The sequence below is a fragment of the Hyla sarda genome, chromosome 4 (genome assembly GCF_029499605.1).
Source record: "Hyla sarda isolate aHylSar1 chromosome 4, aHylSar1.hap1, whole genome shotgun sequence".
Classification (NCBI taxonomy): Eukaryota; Metazoa; Chordata; class Amphibia; order Anura; family Hylidae; genus Hyla; species Hyla sarda.
The window spans coordinates 48,131,085-48,151,982 of NC_079192.1; the positions used below are offsets into that span (position 1 = coordinate 48,131,085).

General features: G+C 46.1%; 1 protein-coding gene across 4 annotated transcripts in view; it reads right to left on the reverse strand.

Annotated features, from left to right (window-relative positions):
* LOC130367870 (C-type lectin lectoxin-Phi2-like) overlaps positions 1–20,898 on the reverse strand; it is a 113,796-nt gene that overhangs the window by 27,476 nt on the left and 65,422 nt on the right. For 3 of the 4 annotated variants that reach the window (XM_056570793.1, XM_056570791.1, XM_056570790.1), the window contains 5 exons: positions 15,084–15,170; positions 12,792–12,902; positions 12,562–12,603; positions 6,675–6,719; positions 3,476–3,532 (listed from right to left, as the gene is read on the reverse strand). In XM_056570793.1, coding sequence (XP_056426768.1) covers positions 3,476–3,532; positions 6,675–6,719; positions 12,562–12,603; positions 12,792–12,902; positions 15,084–15,170 — 342 coding nt within the window. The remainder of the gene's footprint in view (positions 1–3,475; positions 3,533–6,674; positions 6,720–12,561; positions 12,604–12,791; positions 12,903–15,083; positions 15,171–20,898) is intronic. The other variant, XM_056570794.1, reaches the window with a different exon arrangement.

Sequence of the window (20,898 nt, forward strand, 5' to 3'; positions counted from 1 at the left end):
AGCTGCCTACTATTATGGGGGGAGCTGCCTACTATTATGGGGGGAGCTGCCTACTATAATGGGGGGAGCTGCCTACTATTATAGGGGGAGCTGCCTACTATTATGGGGGGGAGCTGCCTACTATTATGGGGGGAGCTGCCTACTATTATAGGGGGAGCTGCCTACTATTATAGGGGGAGCTGCCTACTATTATGGGGGGAGCTGCCTACTATTATGGGGGGGAGCTGCCTACTATTATGGGGGGGGGGGCGCTGCCTACTATTATGGGGGGAGCTGCCTACTATTATGGGGGGGGAGCTGCCTACTATTATGGGGGGAGCTGCCTACTATTATAGGGGGAGCTGCCTACTATTATGGGGTGAGCTGCCTACTATTATGGGGGGAGCTGCCTACTATTATAGGGGGAGCTGCCTACTATTATGGGGGGGAGCTGCCTACTATTATGGGGGGAGCTGCCTACTATTATAGGGGGAGCTGCCTACTATTATGGGGGGAGCTGCCTACTATTATAGGGGGAGCTGCCTACTATTATGGGGGGGAGCTGCCTACTATTATGGGGGGAGCTGCCTACTATTATAGGGGGAGCTGCCTACTATTATAGGGGGAGCTGCCTACTATTATGGGGGGAGCTGCCTACTATTATGGGGGGAGCTGCCTACTATTACAGGGGGAGCTGCCTACTATTATGGGGGGAGCTGCCTACTATTATGGGGGGAGCTGCCTACTATTATTGGGGGAGCTGCCTACTATTATAGGGGGAGCTGCCTACTATTATGGGGGGAGCTGCCTACTATTATGGGGGGAGCTGCCTACTATAATGGGGGGAGCTGCCTACTATTATAGGGGGAGCTGCCTACTATTATGGGGGGGAGCTGCCTACTATTATGGGGGGGAGCTGCCTACTATTATAGGGGGAGCTGCCTACTATTATAGGGGGAGCTGCCTACTATTATGGGGGGAGCTGCCTACTATTATGGGGGGGAGCTGCCTACTATTATGGGGGGGGGCGCTGCCTACTATTATGGGGGGAGCTGCCTACTATTATGGGGGGGGAGCTGCCTACTATTATGGGGGGAGCTGCCTATTATTATAGGGGGAGCTGCCTACTATTATAGGGGGAGCTGCCTACTATTATGGGGGGAGCTGCCTACTATTATAGGGGGAGCTGCCTACTATTATGGGGGGGAGCTGCCTACTATTATGGGGGGAGGTGCCTACTATTATAGGGGGAGCTGCCTACTATTATAGGGGGAGCTGCCTACTATTATGGGGGGAGCTGCCTACTATTATGGGGGGAGCTGCCTACTATTACAGGGGGAGCTGCCTACTATTATGGGGGGAGCTGCCTACTATTATGGGGGGAGCTGCCTACTATTATTGGGGGAGCTGCCTACTATTATAGGGGGAGCTGCCTACTATTATGGGGAGAGCTGCCTACTATTATGGGGGGAGCTGCCTACTATAATGGGGGGAGCTGCCTACTATTATGGGGGGAGCTGCCTACTATTATAGGGGGAGCTGCCTACTATTATGGGGGGGGAGCTGCCTACTATTATGGGGGGAGCTGCCTACTATTATGGGGGGAGCTGCCTACTATTATAGGGGGAGCTGCCTACTATTATGGGGGGAGCTGCCTACTATTATTGGGGGAGCTGCCTACTATTATAGGGGGAGCTGCCTACTATTATGGGGGGAGCTGCCTATTATTATGGGGGGAGCTGCCTACTATAATGGGGGGAGCTGCCTACTATTATGGGGGGAGCTGCCTACTATTATAGGGGGAGCTGCCTACTATTATGGGGGGGGGCTGCCTACTATTATGGGGGGAGCTGCCTACTATTATGGGGGGAGCTGCCTACTATTATAGGGGGAGCTGCCTACTATTATGGGGGGAGCTGCCTACTATTATGGGGGGAGCTGCCTACTATTACAGGGGGAGCTGCCTACTATTATGGGGGGAGCTGCCTACTATTATTGGGGGAGCTGCCTACTATTATAGGGGGAGCTGCCTACTATTATGGGGGGAGCTGCCTACTATTATGGGGGGAGCTGCCTACTATAATGGGGGGAGCTGCCTACTATTATAGGGGGAGCTGCCTACTATTATGGGGGGGAGCTGCCTACTATTATGGGGGGAGCTGCCTACTATTATAGGGGGAGCTGCCTACTATTATAGGGGGAGCTGCCTACTATTATGGGGGGAGCTGCCTACTATTATGGGGGGGAGCTGCCTACTATTATGAGGGGGGGGCGCTGCCTACTATTATGGGGGGAGCTGCCTACTATTATGGGGGGGGGAGCTGCCTACTATTATGGGGGGAGCTGCCTACTATTATAGGGGGAGCTGCCTACTATTATAGGGGGAGCTGCCTACTATTATGGGGGGGAGCTGCCTACTATTATAGGGGGAGCTGCCTACTATTATAGGGGGAGCTGCCTACTATTATGGGGGGGGAGCTGCCTACTATTATGGGGGGAGCTGCCTACTATTATGGGGGGGAGCTGCCTATTATTATGGGGGGGAGCTGCCTACTATTATGGGGGGGAGCTGCCTACTATTATGGGGGGAGCTGCCTACTATTATGGGGGCAGCTGCCTACTAATGTGGGGGAACTGCTTACTATTGTGGGGGGAACTGCTACTAATGTGGGGGAGCTGCCTACTAATGTTGGTGAACTCCCGACCTAATGTTGGGGAGCGGGGAGCTGGCAATCTAATGTGGGGGAACTGGCAACCTAATGTGGGGGAACTGCAACCTAATGTGGTGGGGGAACATGCTGCCTACCTAATGTGGGGGGGAACTATACTGCCTACCTAATGTGGGGGAACATGCTGCCTACCTAATGTGGGGGGAACTATACTGCCTACCTAATGTGGGGGGAACTATACTGTCTACCTAATGTGGGGGAACTGTACTGCCAACCTAATGTGAGGGAACATGCTGCCTACTAATGTGGGGGAACATGCTGCCTATCTAATGTGGGGGGAACTACAAGGTTCTGTACATCGCGGTAGGAGGGATAGTCTTATACGGCAAGTATATCCCAAACTCTACATTTTAACTGTAAAAGTTGGGGGTCGTCTTATACACCCAGTCGTCTTATACGCCGGCATATACGGTATATACAATTTTGTTCAAATTAGAGCACTAAGAATAACCCTGCATAAAACAAACATACCATATCAATAATCCGACTTCTTCCATCTCAGCCTGGTATGTGTAATCATTAATGTAAGCGCGTACTGCAACATACATGTGCATTATACACACACACATATATATATATATATATATATATATATATATATATCCAAGTAATTTACAAATCTGTTTAACTTTCTGGAACCAGTTGATTAAAAAAAAAAAAGTTTTCCATGGGAGTTCCCCTTTAAGCAAGTATCCTCATATGATTTGTTGAGTATCTGTTGAAAACCATCAAAAGTAAAACTGCTAAGAATCTCGTGAAGGACCCACCTAAATCCTTTTTGAAAGTTTTGAAATTTTCAATGGCCATTCGTTGTTGGTCACCTGCTGGAGATAAATTCATAATACAACTATATTACTATAACTATGTACTACATTGAAGAAAGTAAGAAGTAAAGTACATGAACAAACTTAAAACGAAGAAGGCTTTCTGGTCGCCTACACCCAAAATCTAATTTTGAGGGATGAAGTCATCTACAATATTATACACTCCTCAGCCCCAAATCACAATACCTCAATACCAACAGCTTGGTAAGAACAGCCTATATGGCCGGCAATGACCATCCAATGATCCGTCCTCTCTCCTAGTCTGTCAACTGGACTAAATATATTGATATATTTAATCAAAGCAAAGCTGTAATAACATATATAATTTACATATCTGCCCAAGACAAATTTACATATCTGCCCAAGTCTGTCATCTGGCTGAATGGCTTTTGTCATAGTGTATAATAATAATGTACCGTATATACTCGAGTATAAGCCGAGTTTTTCAGCACGATTTTTCTTGCTGAAAACGCCCCCCTCGGCTTATACTCGAGTGAACTCTCCGCCTGTCAATCCCTTCATCAGTGGTCTTCAACTTGCGGACCTCCAGATGTTGCAAAACTACAACTCCCAGCATTCCCGGAAAGCCATCAGCTGTCCGGGCATGCTGGGAGTTGTAGTTTTGAAACATCTGGAGGTCCGCAGGTTGAAGACCACTGCGCGTGCCTTCGTCATCATCCAGACCCCCCCCCCCCTTTAGTTTTCTACTCACTTCCCCTCGGTGGGAAGGAAGGGTGAGCTGGTCCGGGCCATCTATGCTGCAGGGACCGTCTGGTGGGGAGGGTTAGTCGTTCCGGGCTGTACATTTTCACCGGGAGGCCCTCTTCTCCGCTCGCTCTGGGCCCGGCCCCGGACTAGTGACGTTGCCTTGACGACGACGCACAGGGACACGCATGAACATCCCTGTGCGTCGTCGTCAAGGCAACGTCACTAGTCCGGAGCCGGCCTGGAGTGCGGAGAAGAGGGCCCCCCAGTGAAAATGTACAGCCCGGAACGACTAACCCACCCCACCAGACGGTCCCTGCAGCATAGATGGCCCGGAACAAGCTCACCCTTCCTTCCCACCGAGGGGAGGTGAGTAGAAAACTAAAGGGGGGGGGGGTCTGGATGATGACGAAGGCCCGCGCAGTGGTCTTCAACCTGCGGACCTCCAGATGTTTCAAAACTACAACTCCCAGCATGTCCGGACAGCCGATAGCTGTCCGGGCATGCTGGGAGTTGTGGTTTTGCAACATCTGGATGTCCGTAGGTTGAAGACCACAGAGGGGATTGACAGGCGGTGATGATGAAGGGGGGGGATGATGGCAGGGTGATGATGACGGGGGGGAGATGATGATGGGGAGATGATGACGGGGGTTATAATGACAGGGTGATGATGACGGGGGTGTTAATGATGGGGGTGTTAATGACGGGGGTGTTACTGATGGGGGTCTGGATGATGACGGGGGGGGGATGATGACATGGGGGGATGATGTATTTCCCACCCAAGGCTTATAAATTTTGTGCAAATATAGAAACGCCCCCCCTCGCTCTACGGTGCACTCCTTCTCTACCTCACACTTCACAGACCTGTGGCATTTTCCCGCGGTACACTGCTCACATAGCTAGAAGTGCCGGACCAGCAATGTGTGCGGAACAAAACTCTGCACAATAGTAAAATCATAAATCTTTATAAAGTACACAGAATGTCTAGGTTTAAAAAAATATGTAATTTTGCTGAACAATCTGTCCCCTTACCTGTATATCAGTGTTTACCAAGAGAATGCCACCAAGTGTTGCAAAACTTGGCATGCTGGGAGTTGCAGTTTTGCAAAAGTTGGAGGAACCCTGGTTGGTAAACACTGTGTACATGTACCAGAGCTGAGTGTGTGATCATGCATATGTAGCAGAAATTAGTGTGTGACATGTGTATAGAACAGAGCTGAATGTGTGATTATGTGTAAGCATGACCATGCACATACTCAACTCAGCTCTGCTGCATACACAATCACACACTCAGCTCTGCTGCATCCACATAATCACACACTCAGCTCTGCTGAATTCACATGATCACACATATACAGTGGTATTCCTAAGGGCTCGTTCACACAGCCGTCTGCATCCGTTAATAAATGACCATTCTGCAATCCGTTTGATAATTTTTAAATGGGTTGCAATCAGCTGTAAAATTATCCCATTCATGTCAATGGGATTTTTTTTTACAATCCGTTGTCACCCGTTTGCACACATTTGCTTCCTGTTCCATTTTTTTTGACGGGAGAAAAGACGGTGCGTGCAGTATTTTTTCTCCCGTCAAAAATAACGGAATTGAAACTGATATTATAAATTTTACTTTGAAGTCTATGGCAAATGGATGAACTGGATGATCCATTTGCCCCCTGTTTATAATATCCGTTTCTGAACTGTTATTACATCTGAGCATGCTCAGAAGAGGTGACATCAGCAGACTCCTGCAGTGCTGAGGGACTACTACTACTCCCATCATGGAACAGACTAATTTCCATGATGGGAGTATTAGTTCCCCCAGCTGCCTGCAGAGGCTACATTAGTGTTTGTACTACTAAACCCATCATGGAACAGAGTCTGTTCCATGTTGGGGGTAGTAGTACAGGGGATAAGGGATTGATCGCACCAGTTCTCACTTCTGAGACCTGATGCGATCAGCAGTTATAAAGCAGGGGAGCAGGCGGCATGCTGCGCTCCCCTGCGACGTATATACTACTGTGTAAACTTTCATTTTGAAATCCCTCGCCGGGAGTCCTGAATAGCTGGCACCGAGGAGCCATTCAGGGCTCCCAGCGGGGTTTTTAAACTGCTACTTTGACCCCCAAATGTATGCCCCCATGCATATTTAGAATAATTCATTGGCCCCAGTGTGTTTATAATAATTCATTGGCCCCAGTGTGTTTATCATTTATTTATTGTCTATTCTACTGCTCATCACATATATCTTTTACATCACTGAGACTCGGGGCATAAGCAAAGTCTGCAAATATTTAACATTCTATTTTTTGCCTTACAAAATGAAACACCCTAATATATATATATATATATATATATATATATATATATATGAATGATATATATGACTCCATGAGATGCAAAGTATCTGCTGCTCTAAGATAACATGTGCCCAACTTACTTGTGTTCTTTAAGTCACTGAGGTCATTCTTGAGGATGGCAATTTCTTAAGAGAGAACAAAGGGTAAAAGAACTCAGAATAAACAATTGTCTACTTTTTCTTTATTAAAATGATTATATATTATCATGTTTACAGTAAATATATAAATATATATTTGCCATAGGACCAGATATTTTATCCATAACATTTTTTCCAGTTTACTGAAAAATAATAATAACCGGGCATACAGAATCCCTACTAGACCACCAGAGACAGGACTGGATCACAGTTGGAGTACACCCTTCAGAAAATGTGAGGGAAATGGAGAATAATACTGCCATACAGTGTCTACATAATATTTCTATACAGAGAACTTGATATAGCTCAAATAATGGTACACAGCCCCTATATAATATCAAAATAGGCCGATCATGTATGTACAGTCCACACTGGGGTTCTAGGGAATATTTATTTTTGGCCCTGCGCTCTATAATAATGGTAAGGGCTATGAATGGCCTTGGTGGAAGTAGAAGTAATATCACCAGAACATCAGGAATGACATGCAACATAAAAGATGCAGAATACACACTAAAACTTGCTATTATTTGCATACAGGAAAGCTTGGCATTAAGTGTGCGTTTGTGTGTGTGGGGGGGGGGAGGACCTGGGCAAGGAACACACAAGGAAACGCTTTCACTGGCACAATGGCATCAAGATCCGGCAAAGAAGGGAAGGGGAAGTGAGGTTAAATAGACAGGTGACAGGTGGAAGCTAATCAGACTGATTGGGCCAGGCACCAATCATTGGTGCACTGGCCCTTTAAATCTTAGAGAGCTGGCGCGCGTGCGCCCTAAGGAGCGGAGCCGCGCGCACCAGGACGTGACAGCTGGGGACCGGGACAGGTGAGTGACTTGGGATGCGATTCGCGAGCGGGCGCGTCCCGCTATGCGAATCGCATCCCCGCCGGCAGAGTCAGTGCAGCGCTCCCGGTCAGCGGGTCTGACCGGGGAGCTGCAGAGAGAGGAACGCCGCGAGCGCTCCGGGGAGGAGCAGGGACCTGGAGCGCTCGGCGTAACACTCACATTGTATCTTACAGGACCTTCCTGATGATATAATTGCAGGCCCTTTAAAATACAGTGCATAGGGACTAATCGGGGGACTGCCTTTTCTAGTTATGCCTGAAGGTATGGTAATGGGAGCACATCGGGCAGCCGTAGGTACAGTACTAGTAGGAGCAGGATGGCAGTGTAAAGGATGGGGGTTGTGTTTCTATAGAGGGTTTGGGTGGCTGTAGTGAAGTGAAGGGCCACATATGTCTGAGTATACTCTGCAGTCATCTGGAGACATCATCATATTTGTTTTGGGTGGAATGGAAAAGAAAAGAGAAAAGAACATCTACAATGAGAGAAGACACCCCCTCTGGTCACTGGATATAATAGTCCTGCAATCTGTGACTGCATCTGATCAGGTCAGATCCGCTCTAACATGGCCAGAATTCACAGGCGTTTTAGGGTTAAACACAGAAAATATTCAGTATAGATCTTAGATACAGATACAGGGTTCTTTGGTTCTTTAGTTCTGTATACACTAAGGAAAAAGGAGCTAACATTGGCCAGGTCAGTGCTGGTAACACATCATGTAATGTACTGAACTGGTTTAATGTAGAGATGGTACAAGGTAAGTTAAGTAAAGTAAATGTAAGCAAATCTCCAGGGCTGGATGGACTACACCCAAGAGTTCTTAGAGAGGTAAGTTCAGTAATATCTGTACCCCTGTTCATGATATTTAGAGATTCTCTGGTGTCTGGTATTGTGCAAAGGGACTGGCACAAGGCTAATGTGGTACCAATCTTCAAGAAGGGCTCTAGGTCTTCGCCAGGCAATTATAGATCGGTAAGTCTAACGTGCATTGTGGGTAAATTGTTTGAAGGACTTATAAGGGACTACATACAGGAATACAAAAGGGATAATAGTATTATAAGTGATAGCCAGCATGGGTTTACTAAGGATAGAAGTTGTCAAACCAATCTAATTTGCTTTTATGAAGAGGTGAGTAGAAGCCTTGACAGAGGAATGGCTGTGGATATAGTGTTTCTGGATTTTGCCAAAGCGTTTGATACTGTCCCTCACAGACGTCTGAAAGGTAAGTTAAGGTCTTTGGGCTTGGAAACTTTAGTTTGTAACTGGATTGAACACTGGCTCATGGATCGTACCCAGAGAGTGGTGGTCAATGATTCGTACTCTGATTGGTCCCCGGTTATTAGTGGTGTACCCCAAGGTTCAGTACTGGGCCCGCTGTTGTTTAATTTATTTATCAATGATATAGAGGATGGTATTAACAGCTCTGTTTCTATCTTTGAAGATGACACCAAGCTTTGTAGCACGGTACAGTCTATAGAGGATGTGCATAACTTACAAGATGACTTGGATAGACTAAGTGTCTGGGCATCCACTTGGCAAATGAGGTTCAATGTGGATAAATGTAAAGTTATGCATCTGGGTACTAATAACCTGCATGTGTCGTATGTCTTAGGGGGGATTAAACTGGCAGAGTCACTGGTAGAGAAGGATCTGGGTGTACTTGTAGATCACAGACTACAGAATAGCATGCAATGTCAGGCTGCTGCTTCCAAAGCCGGCAGGATATTGTCATGTATCAAAAGAGGCATGGACTCAAGGGACAGGGACATAATACTCCCCCTTTATAAAGCATTGGCACGACCTCACCTGGAATATGCTGTTCAGTTTTGGTCGCCTGTTCATAAAAGGGACACTGCAGAGTTGGAAAGGGTGCAGAGACGCGCGACTAAACTAATATGGGGCATGGAACATCTTAGCTATGAGGAGCGATTAAAGGAGTTACAATTGTGTAGTCTTGAGAAGAGACGTTTAAGGGGGGATATGATAAACGTATATAAGTATATAAATGGCCCATACAAAAAATATGGAGAAAAACTGTTCCAGGTTAAACCCCCCCAAAGGACGAGGGGGCACTCCCTCCGTCTGGAGAAGAAAAGGTTTAGTCTAAAGGGGCGACACGCCTTCTTTACCGTGAGGACTGAATTTATGGAACGGTCTACCTCAGGAACTGGTCACAGCAGGAACAATTAATAGCTTTAAAACAGGGTTAGATACATTCCTGGAACAAAATAACATTAATGTTTATGCAGAATTATAAAACGACATCCCTTCCCCTTATCCCCTTACACCCTTCCCTTCAATCCCCTGGTTGGACTTGATGGACGGATGTCTTTTTTCAACCATACTAACTATGTAACTAACTGTGTAACTATGTAACAGAAGATAATCGCAGCACTCCAAAAAATGGTGAAAAAATAAGGGGGCTTTATTCCATAGAACCAATACAACTTTATGATATGGAAAACAGCCACCTTATTTTTTCACCATTTTTTGGAGTGCTGCGACTATCTTCTGTTGCTGTATCTTTATTTGGGCCTTTGACCGGGGCCAACGAGTTGCCTTGGTTGTTTTGCTCTTCCGCTATTTCTTCTCAGTATAGATCTTAGATTTGGACCCTATAATATGTTTGTGTTATGGCTTTAGATACATTTCTCTTCTCGGGCCGTATTCACATGGTGTGTGATCAATAACTGAGTCCTGGGTATTCTGTATAACAAAACAGAGGAAACCAAGAGAAGCGTTCCCTGTGAAAAGTTAAAAGGGTATTCTGGTGGAAAACAAATGTTTTCAAATCAACTAGTGCCTATAAGTGAAACAGATTTATAAATAACTTCTATATAAAAATATGAATTAATCCTTAATCCTTCCAATACCTATCAGGAGCAAATCCCCATAGCAAATCTCACCTGCTTTGCACAGTTCCTGACATGGACCGAGGTGGCAGCAGAGAGAACTGTTGTCAGACAGAAAAGAACTACACAACTTCCTCTGAAGCATACAGCAGCTGATAAGTACTGGAAGGGTTAAGATTTTGATATAGAAATAATGTACGAATCTGTTTAACTTTCTGGCAGTTTATTTAAAAAAAATGTTTTCACTGGAGTACCCCTTTAACCCCATGATGACAATGGACCTAAATTTACATCATGGTGCGGTGGTTCTTCACGCACCATGACGTACACTTACGTCATGTACATGACGCGAGCACTGGACTGGTGCTTGCATCATGCACGGCAAGACCCGGCTGCTGTCAGCAGCCAGGGACTCGCCGGTAATGGCGGACATCAGCGATTGCACTGATGTCCGCCATTAACCTCTCAGATGCCGTGATCAATATAGATCACGGCATCTGCGGCAGTGCGGCACTTAAAAATAATGAGCGCTGCCGCAGGGATCCGTTTAGCCAGCATGGCGGCTGGAGGTCCCCTCCCCTACCTCCGGCCATCTCCAGGAGTCTTCTGCTCTGGTCTGAGATCGAGCAGACCAGACCAGAAGATCACCGATCATACTGATCAATGCTATGCTCTATGCGGTTTTATTTTCAATTTTCCCTCATAAATAATATTTTTATGGTTGTGCCATACATGTTATGGTAAAATAAGTGATGCCTTTACAAAGTAAAATTGATAACGCAAAAAACAAGCCCTCATATTGGTCTGTGGATGGAAATATAAAAGAGTTATGATGTTTAGATTGTAAGGAGGAAAAAATGTAAATGCAAAAATAAAATTGGCCTTGTCCTTAAGGCCAAAATGGGCCTGGTCCTTAAGGGGTTAAAGGAGTTCTCCGGTGCTTACACATCTTATCCCCTATCCAAAGGATAGGGGATAAGATGCCTGATCGCAGGAGTCCCGGCGCTGGGGACGCCCGTGATCCTGCACGCGGCACCCCGTTTGTAATCAGTCCCCGTCACGCTCCGCCCCTCAATGCAAGCCTACGGGAGGGGGCGTGATAGCTATCACGCACCCTCCTGTAGGCTTGCATTGAGGGGCGGAGCGTGATGTCACACGGGGGCGGAGGCGTGACGTCACACGCCGCTGTCCCGGTGGTCGCCTGTAATCAGACTGATTGCAAACGGGGTGCCGCGTGCATGATCACGGGTGTCCCCAGCTGCGGGACTCCCGCGATCAGGCATCTTATCCCCTATCCTTTGGATAGGGGATAAGATGTGTAAGCACCGGAGAACTCCTTTAAGGATTTCAAGGATGTCCGGTTACCTCTGATGGGTTTCCAATCTGCTTTTAGTATAAAGTATACAGCACTCAGGTTGACAATAATACAGTAGTGTGAAGACAGGCATAAAGAGTTGCCAGGTGAAGGGGGCAGTATACTGTAAGCTGCACAGAGGCATTATTACACAGTAAAGGACACAAATATGACAATATTACTTTGTAGGGAGCACAAATGTGGGCATTATCATTGTGTGGGGCATTAATAAAAACTATTAATGTAAGAGGAATAAAATGGCCACTATTACATATAGGCAGCACTGAGAAGATCACTGTTATAGTTTATATGGGCACTACTACTGGATGAAGAACAAAACATGACACTAGGACTACAGGGCAACTTTACTTGTGACGTGGGTCGAGATTACCATATTGTGATAACTGAATCTTGCAAAATCTCCATGCGACCCCCATTTTGACATGGGATCCTGGATGGATTCTCACATTTGGCAAGTCGCAGTCACAGCCACTTAATGTTTGCAGGGCAATCCTATTCATTCACATTGGCTGTGATGCAGCACAATTCAGAGAGCACAACATGGTTATCTTTGGTCAGGTGACCCCTGAGCCCGATTTTAAATTATGCCCAGGGCCACACTTAGTCTAAAACCAGCCCTGCATACAGAGCCAGACATTTCCCTGCATTAGATAGAACCGAGCAAAGAAAACAATTTACATAAAATCTACTTGTTAGGACTTTAATTTAAACAAATGCGATACTAGGGAAGAAAAAGAGTCTCTGATGTGGAGGACACTTACCATGGTTCTTCAGACGTGACATCTCTTCACTCATTGCTAAGTCTGTGGAGTAAAGAGCAGATTTGATGATGGTTGAGGAAGCGCACTTAATTTTCCCCAGAATAAAGCCAAGCATACAGCGTACAGACATGTCAGAAGTTTGGTGAAAGCATGTCAGAAGTTGGGTGAAAGCTTAGGTACACTTCAAAATCCCCCTGTAATAATTATAGAGCCATGTGACCAAGACTCACAGTATTTTAACAGGGAACCTGTGATGGCCGCCAAAATGAGGAATAAGACAATAAAAAGGACCAGAGCTGCTAGAACTGTGCGTGCTGTTGTGGTGTTGCTAGTTGAAACTTCTAAAATACACAAGAAAAAGAATATTAACACATTAGAAAAGAAACTAGAGAGGAGCAGCAGAGGGCCCCTAAACTCACTCCGTGCCTTCCGATGAGCACTCCAAATGTGCAAGCTGCTTTAGCAGGCTGTACAAGTGGAGCCCTGATAACACTGATCAATGCTGTGATATATATATATATTTTTTCAAAGGTACATGCTCTCAAATCACCCAAGTGCAAGTAAAAAGTGCAAGTGTTCACACAAATAAACGTGCACGAGGATGCGGTCTATCGCAAGCCCTTCTCCGAAAGGAGAGAGGCCCCCCAACAAACCAAACCCTTTGCCTCCGGGCCAAAAGGCACCTGCAAGGTTCCAGGTACAACCTAATGGCCACACACACCTCCCCTTCACCGGCAGGAGGGACACCCAGAAGGGCTACTGCACCCTACCAACTCCTAGTGGACAAAATGAACACAAAAAGTGGACACCGTGACAAAAATAAATAAATAAATAAGTGGATGTGCGCAGTGTGAAATACTGCCCGGACATCCGACCTATAAAAATTCCCCGATCCTAGCCGGAAGGCCGGGATACTAAGGGTGAGTGCCCAGAAGAGTGAGAGAAAAAGTGCGTGCTATGTGCTTTCATTCAAGTGGGGTTGCCAATCCCAAGTGAATTCCGGCACCCTGGGGTCACCACTCCCAGGGCACTTGTGCACCTCAACCTTCACTCTACCCAGACCTTAAGGCCAGATCCAGCAGGGAACAGGTCTCATCGGGGATGACTGCTGTGCTATACAGCCATCCCTGTTACACCCGTCCTGCTGTGTGGTTCCCCATCCTGCCTTGGTGATCTTCCACACCGCCAACTAACAGGAAAGGTACTACACTTGATCTTAGCCAAAAGGCCGAGAAGCGATGCTTCTCTGCCTTTTGATCAATGCTGTGATATCCAATTGACTCCAATTGGCTAATTTTTGCTCCGCATCCAGTTTTGTGGCTGGGATGAAAACTGTGGTATGCCATGGTTTTCAGTCCAGCCACAAACCCGGATACGGTGCAAAAATTAGCCGACCGGAGTAACAATCTGACTCCGGTCAAAGCATTTAAATGAAATAGAAATGCGGGTCAGGTCTGGTGGATCTGGCGCCTGTATTAGCTAAACGTGGTGTGAATGCACCCTTACAAATAGTGAAACAAATGTTAAAACAAAAGTTAATATGGGTGAATATGCTCCTCCCCTTACAAACAAAAAAACTCCCCCTTTTTAAAAAGTTTTTAAATAAAATAATGTAAACAAAAATAAACACATGGTATGGCATAAGTGTAAATATCTGAACTATTAGAATATAACATTAATGAAACTGCACGGTGAATGGCGATCTTCACCTAACACCTGCTCTCTCTAAAATGGCTGCTAAAGCTATGTGCATAGGCTATTATAGTCGCTTTGACATTATCCCTATACTGCCTCCTGATTGGCTGGGAGAGCCATTTGCAAGGCATTATGGGCTACCCTGGGGTCATGTGATGCTTCCTTCTTCTGCCACTTCCCTGCATTCAAATACCAAATACCAGGTGGGGGGCACAATACTTTACCTTGCCTCAGGTGCTGGCAACCCTCACTATTTATACTGTATACCACAATATTGCACGAATCCCCGATCAGTCTTTTCATCAGGTGTGGACCGTCCCAGTATTTAAAGTTCCATAAAGTTCCATAAAATTCCTAACTGTAACTATTAGTTAACCCACAATGGGACATCCGGTACAGATACAATACAATTTACTGGGAAACGCAGATGATGTCATGTACTTCTGGCTATACACTCACACCTTTTTGTCTTTTTGTCTTGTAAAAGAATTATGAATTAAAGAGAATAAGTGAACTGAAAACGTTCGTCTTGATCGTGAGTAAATTTAATTGTACCTGTGCAAAAGCCAGATGGCCCATTGTGTGTTAACTAATAATGGCAACCCTCACTATACCACTGACTGCATGTTATATTTTAGTTATATTTAAGCCAATCGGAAAGCTCATTGTTATCAAGGGACACTAGAACTAATGACAAACAATGGAACATATTTTACTTTTAATTTGTAAGAAGAGATATGAACAGCTGCTATGAGGTCCGATGCCCTTATTTCAACCCCAAGATGCAGATGCTTATACAAGATTCAAGAGGAACATTTAGGCTTTACTTTTGGTTGTTGCTTCATCGTTGGTTAATTTTGCTTCATTTTTTAGTTCTTCAACATTCATATACACATCGTCCATAGTATAGGAATCTGAAAATCACAGACATTATTAGCAAAATATCATAATATTCAGACTCAAAAGCCAAGAAAAGTCTAATAAAAAGAAGATGCAACTGTGTTGCATTTTTGTCAACTTATGTGTACTCAAAAAAAAAAAAAAAACATTCCAAGACAGCAAATACCAAACATTAAGCAGAAAATATGATAATTATATATAATAATAGAATATAATAAGTTACCGTATTTATCGGCGTATAACACTCACTTTTTAGGCTAAAATTTTTAGCCTAAAGTCTACCTGCGTGTTATACACCGATAAGCCGCTGCAGTTCAATGATTTAAAGCGGGCGCTTTAAATCAATGAACTGCAGCGGCTTTGCAGGTGCAGAGACCTGCCGTCGCTGCCGACTTCTCTGCCTCTGCCTGTCCTGGGGTCTAGAGCCCTGCTGCTGGCCCCTCTCTCCCCCTTGCTATCGGTGACGCTGCCCGTTCTCTCCCCCTGGCTATCGGTGCTGCTGCCCCATTGCCAGCACCGATAGCCGATAGCACCGGGGGAGAGAAGCGGCGCCGGCAATGGGGCAGCGGCGCCGACAGACAGGGGGAGAGAAGGGGCAGAGGCACCCATTGCCGGTGCCACTGCCCCGTTGCCTCCCCCATCCCCGGTTGTATAATTACCTGTTGCCGGGGTCGGGTTGGCGCTGCTTCAGGCCTCCGATGTGCGTCCCCTGCGTCGTTGCTATGCGCTGCGAGACGCAATAACATCACTCGTCATTGCGCTGCGCCGTGCAGTGCATAGCAACGACGCATGGGACGCACACCCGGAGGCCTGAAGCAGCGCGGACCTGACCCCGGCAACAGGTAATTTTACAACTGGGGAGGAGGAGGCAACGGGGCAGCGGCGCCGGCAATGGGTGCCTCTGCCCCTTCTCTCCCCCTGGCTATCGGCGCCGGCACCGATAATAAGGGGGAGAGAACGGGCAGTGGCGCAGATAGCCAGCAGGAGAGATGGGCCGGCAGCAGGACTCAAGACCCCAGGAAAGGCAGGGGGAGAGAAGCGGGCAGCGACGGCCTCTATCCCCCTGCCTTTCCTGGGGGTGTATCGGGGTATACGCATGCACACACACGCACCCTCATTTTACCAAGGATATTTGGGTAAAAAACTTTTTTTACCCAAATATCCTTGGTAAAATGAGGGTGCGTGTTATAGGCCAGTATGTGGTATACCCCGATAAATACGGTACTTACATGTACTCAACAATAACACACAGTTTGTTACTAACTTTAGACTTTGTGAATTGTTGTTTAGTCATTAAAGGGATACTATCCAAAGGAAAGGGGATAATATGTATGATCATGGGGGTGCCCTTCTGCACCAAGCATTCGTTTAGATCATAGGGTGCAGTGCTGGAGCCTCGTGATGTCACAGTCACACCCCTCCAATGCAAGTCTATGGGACTTGCATTGAGGGAACATGGCCATGACGTCACGAGTGGGGCATGTCCATGACGTCACAAGCCTCCGCCCTGCATCGCCAGTCATCTGGCACAAAGCAACAGCTGACAGCAAATGGCGATAGGACTGTGCGGACAGCATTGCTATCCCCATTGACGTCAATGCATTTCTGAGAGGATCAGCAAAATAAAGTTTATTACTTAGGGAGATCCACTCAGAAATGCAAATGATATTTGGGATATTGCTTTGGAGATAGTGATTATTTTTTTTAAATAACATTATGGTGGTATTATCCAGTCACCATGTGATGGTAGTTGTCATGGTCTAAAAGTATACAATAAGGTATTAGGTGGGGTAGAAGGGGCCCTAAAAAAATGTGCTTTCCCATGGTCCAATCGTAATTATAGATGGCCCTGGCTCCATGGGAAAAAAGGATTCAAAGTACTTCAAAACATACTGAGAAATTTAGTGTGTGAGCCCCATTGGGGACAGGGACCAATTTGAGTGTACAGTGCTGCAGAATCTTTGTGTGCTGTATAAATAAAGAGGTATTATTTGCATATTAACTATTATTATAAGAAGAAACTAGAAGAAAAAGAACTCGCTCTACATTGCCACCCACTGGAGGTTCCCCATCAAATTAGTATTCGACCCTTAAAACATGATTGTGGATTATATGCCAATCCATAAGGGGGGGGGGGGGTTACCCATATGTAGACATCATTCCCCTCATCAGTACAGAGAATGGTTTAGCCTGGTTAGTGAGAGGCAATCAATGTGGAATTAGGGGAGTAAAATGTCTCATTGAGGAAACTTCTAAACTGGCATATGGGTGGTGTTTACGAAGAGAATAAGAGTTATGAGTAGTAGTTCAGGCTAGCTCGGGGTAGTAGTTCCTAGGATAAAGCATTTTGTAATGTTCTATATACTTTCTAAAGAAAGTTGTCTTGGTCGCAATGAGAGAGCTGGGAGAGAAAGCAAAACCTGTGACACAATATTACAAAGATTTTTTAAAGTGACAATGAGAGTCTTATGTCTTATCTATGAAAACCACAAATGGCAAATCTAAATGGGTAAATCCCCCCCCACTGTGTACTAACATTACAAGACCTATACTGTACTAATCCCAAATTGCGTATTATACTCCAAAGCTGTACTCACTATTCTGCTGGTGGGGTCAATGTGCACATACATAACATTACTTATCCTGTACTGATCCTGAGTTGTATCTTATATTATACTGAGGTGTCCCGGTACCGTATTACATACGTTACCTTGTGGTGAGGTCCCCAAAGTCAGAGTCCCTAGGAACAGTGGGGGTCCTCTTCCTTAGTTAACCCCTTGTCACCCCTCAGTTAGCTATAATTAATGTAAATATAAGTGTAAAGATGTATATTTAATATTCTTACCTTGTTAGCGTCGCAGGACCTGCGGGTCATGTGACCGAGTTGCAGAACTCATATAAGGGAGCTGTGCCATCTTGATCGCTCTCTTGGGTTGCAGATTCTGGACGAGGTAGGACCTCCGCAGCTTACAAGACAATTACTAGGCCTAAGCCTGCGCTAGAGACAGTTCATACAATTCCCTGCTATCTCCGCAAGATTTCCGGACCTAATCATACCCCTAAATCCGTCAGATCTATGCAAATACAATCCTCTAAAGCTAAAGAGAACTTTCCGGTCCTAAGCATCTGTCAATCACTGCTGTGCTGTTTAAATAGACTCTGTTATCTGGACTGTTACCGTTATTGCAAATACAGAAAATCTTCAGTAAAGAAAATCTTCAGTAAAGACTACCCTACACTCCCACAAGGCTTTAATCCCCAAGTTTACCACAAAGCCTTTTTGGCGTCACGAACAGGATTCGGGTGTGTGCCTGCTGCTGTTGCCACTAGAGAAATTGTACTCCCCCCAATATAACGGGCTTTATTCATGTGCTGTAAACCGCATTATTGTGTACTGTGTACGAGAGCGGTGATTGTGGTGCAAGTTGCAAGGGGGCCACGCGAAAAGTAAGGGGGGAGGCGAAAATTTATGCGCAGCAAGAATGTGTAAACTGCTAAATAAATACATGCTACTATCCTCTGGTCTGGTCGGCACAGAAAGAGTTAACCTGCTACCAGAGAAGCACGCGAAAAAGGCCCGCGCTGCGCCACGTCAAGTTGCTGTATCGCAGCCGAAAGGAAACTTGGAAACAAAGGAGTCGTTTCTGGGAGGACAGGAAGTCGGGGCTGCACCGATGACGTCCTTCCGCCATTTTGGGGAAGCCCAATATAAAAGACACCACGCACAGCGACCTCTTCAGTCTGCACAAGGAGCCGGAGAGTACAGACATGGCAGAGAGCAGCGTTCCACGTGGTGAGAACAGCAAAATGGCGCCGGAACAGTGGAAATTTGTGGCAGTCGCAGCCCAACTATTCCAAGAAATTGCCGACCGTCTGCAGCGGTTGTCATTAGACAAAGAGGGGGCCTGCAATCTTCCCCCACTGCCTGATGATGACGACAATTGGCCAGACACACCTCCAGCAGAGAGCGCAGGGACACCTGGAGGTGCATCACTGGTGAGATTGTCCCCTCACCACAGAACTTGGGGCTCGTGGGCTGAGATCCCATCGGAGGAGTCTGCAGTGAGTACCCTGCCAGAGGCGGCCTTTTCATCCTCCTCCAGCCTTGAAGCGGAAATTCCCCTATCCAGTTTGCCAAGTGCACAGCCATGCTCACCAGATTTGCCCCAGTGGATTTTTGGGGACTCATCGGGTATATGCATGCGGTTCTACAACCTATACCTGGGAAGCCACTCCCACCAGTTACAACCGCACAAAGGGAAAGGGCCCGTCAAGAACCCGAGCTGGCTGAGTTGATGGAAAAATTAAAGGCCCGACACAGAGAACTGGACACCCCAAAGCATGTGCATTTGCCTCCTGAAGAAAGAATTTGTTATCAGGAAAATACTAAAGAGATGGAGGCACTCTACATCCGCAAGTGGGATAACCCCCGAGAAGGAGGAGGAGCCTCTACAGCATCAGTCATCTGTTTCCTACAGCCAAGTGCAGAGACCTGCTCAAGACCAAGAAAGTAAGCCCAAATTGCGGGCACCAAGGACCGTACCAAGACCCTCTCGGAGCAATGAGAGTTTGCCTCCTGCACAGGTACCAACGTATGTATCAAGGCCCTCTTCCGACGTGGAGAGTTTGCCTGCTTCCAGGGTAACAACGAAAGTGCTTTGGTCCACTCCTGATATGGAGACCCCTAAATCCGGCGGATGTATGCAAATACAATCCTCTAAAGCTAAAGAGAACTTTCCGGTCCTAAGCATCTGTCAATCACTGCTGTGCTGTTTAAATAGACTGTTATCTGGACTGTTACCGTTATTGCAAATACAGAAAATCTTTAGTAAAGATTCCGCAAGTTTTAAGTTCAGCACTGCTGTGGACAATCTATTTATTTCACTCTCACCTATCGCTCTTGGGAAGGGTGTCGATAGGCCCAGCATCAATACAGAGTTTTAACCCTCACCCCGGCGTCACGAGTGACAAGGGTTAACAGCGCCCTTTATAATACTGAACAGCTACACCCCAACTACCCTACACCCCCACAAGGCTTTATTCCCCAAGTTTACCACAATACTCTAGGGCTGTACTCACTATTCTGCTGGTGAGGTCACTGTGCACATACATTACATTACCTATCCTGTACTGATCCTGAGTTATATCCTATATTATACTCTAGGGCTGTACTCACTATTCTGCAGGTGAGGTCACTGTGTACATACATTACATTACTTATCCTGTACTGATCCTGAGTTATATCCTGTATTATACTCCAAAGCTGTACTCACTATTCTGCTGGTGGAGTCACTGTGTACATACATTTCATTACTTATCCTGTACTGATCCTGAGTTATATCCTGTATTATACTGCAGAGCTGTACTCAATATTCTGCTGGTAAGGTCAATGTATACATACATTACTATGCAACCACAGAACAAAAAGAGCTATCCGCACTCACCGCAAGGCTTCTGACTCTGTGTTCCTAGACGGAGATGCCGGAGATGAACCTAGCGCGATGACGTAACTAGAGGCCGGAAGAAGCGCTTGCTGGGCGAAATAACCGGTGATAGCCTCCGAGCTATCACCGGTTATTTTGCGCAGCAAGCGCTTCTTCCGTCCTCTAGTTATGTCATCGCGCTAGGTTCATTTTATCTGCAGGTGTGGTGACGTGTTGTTCGCGTTATCTACTCAGGTGAGGAAAAGTATTAAACAACTAGAACAGAATTAAAGCATTAAAACTAATTGGAAAGTATCTA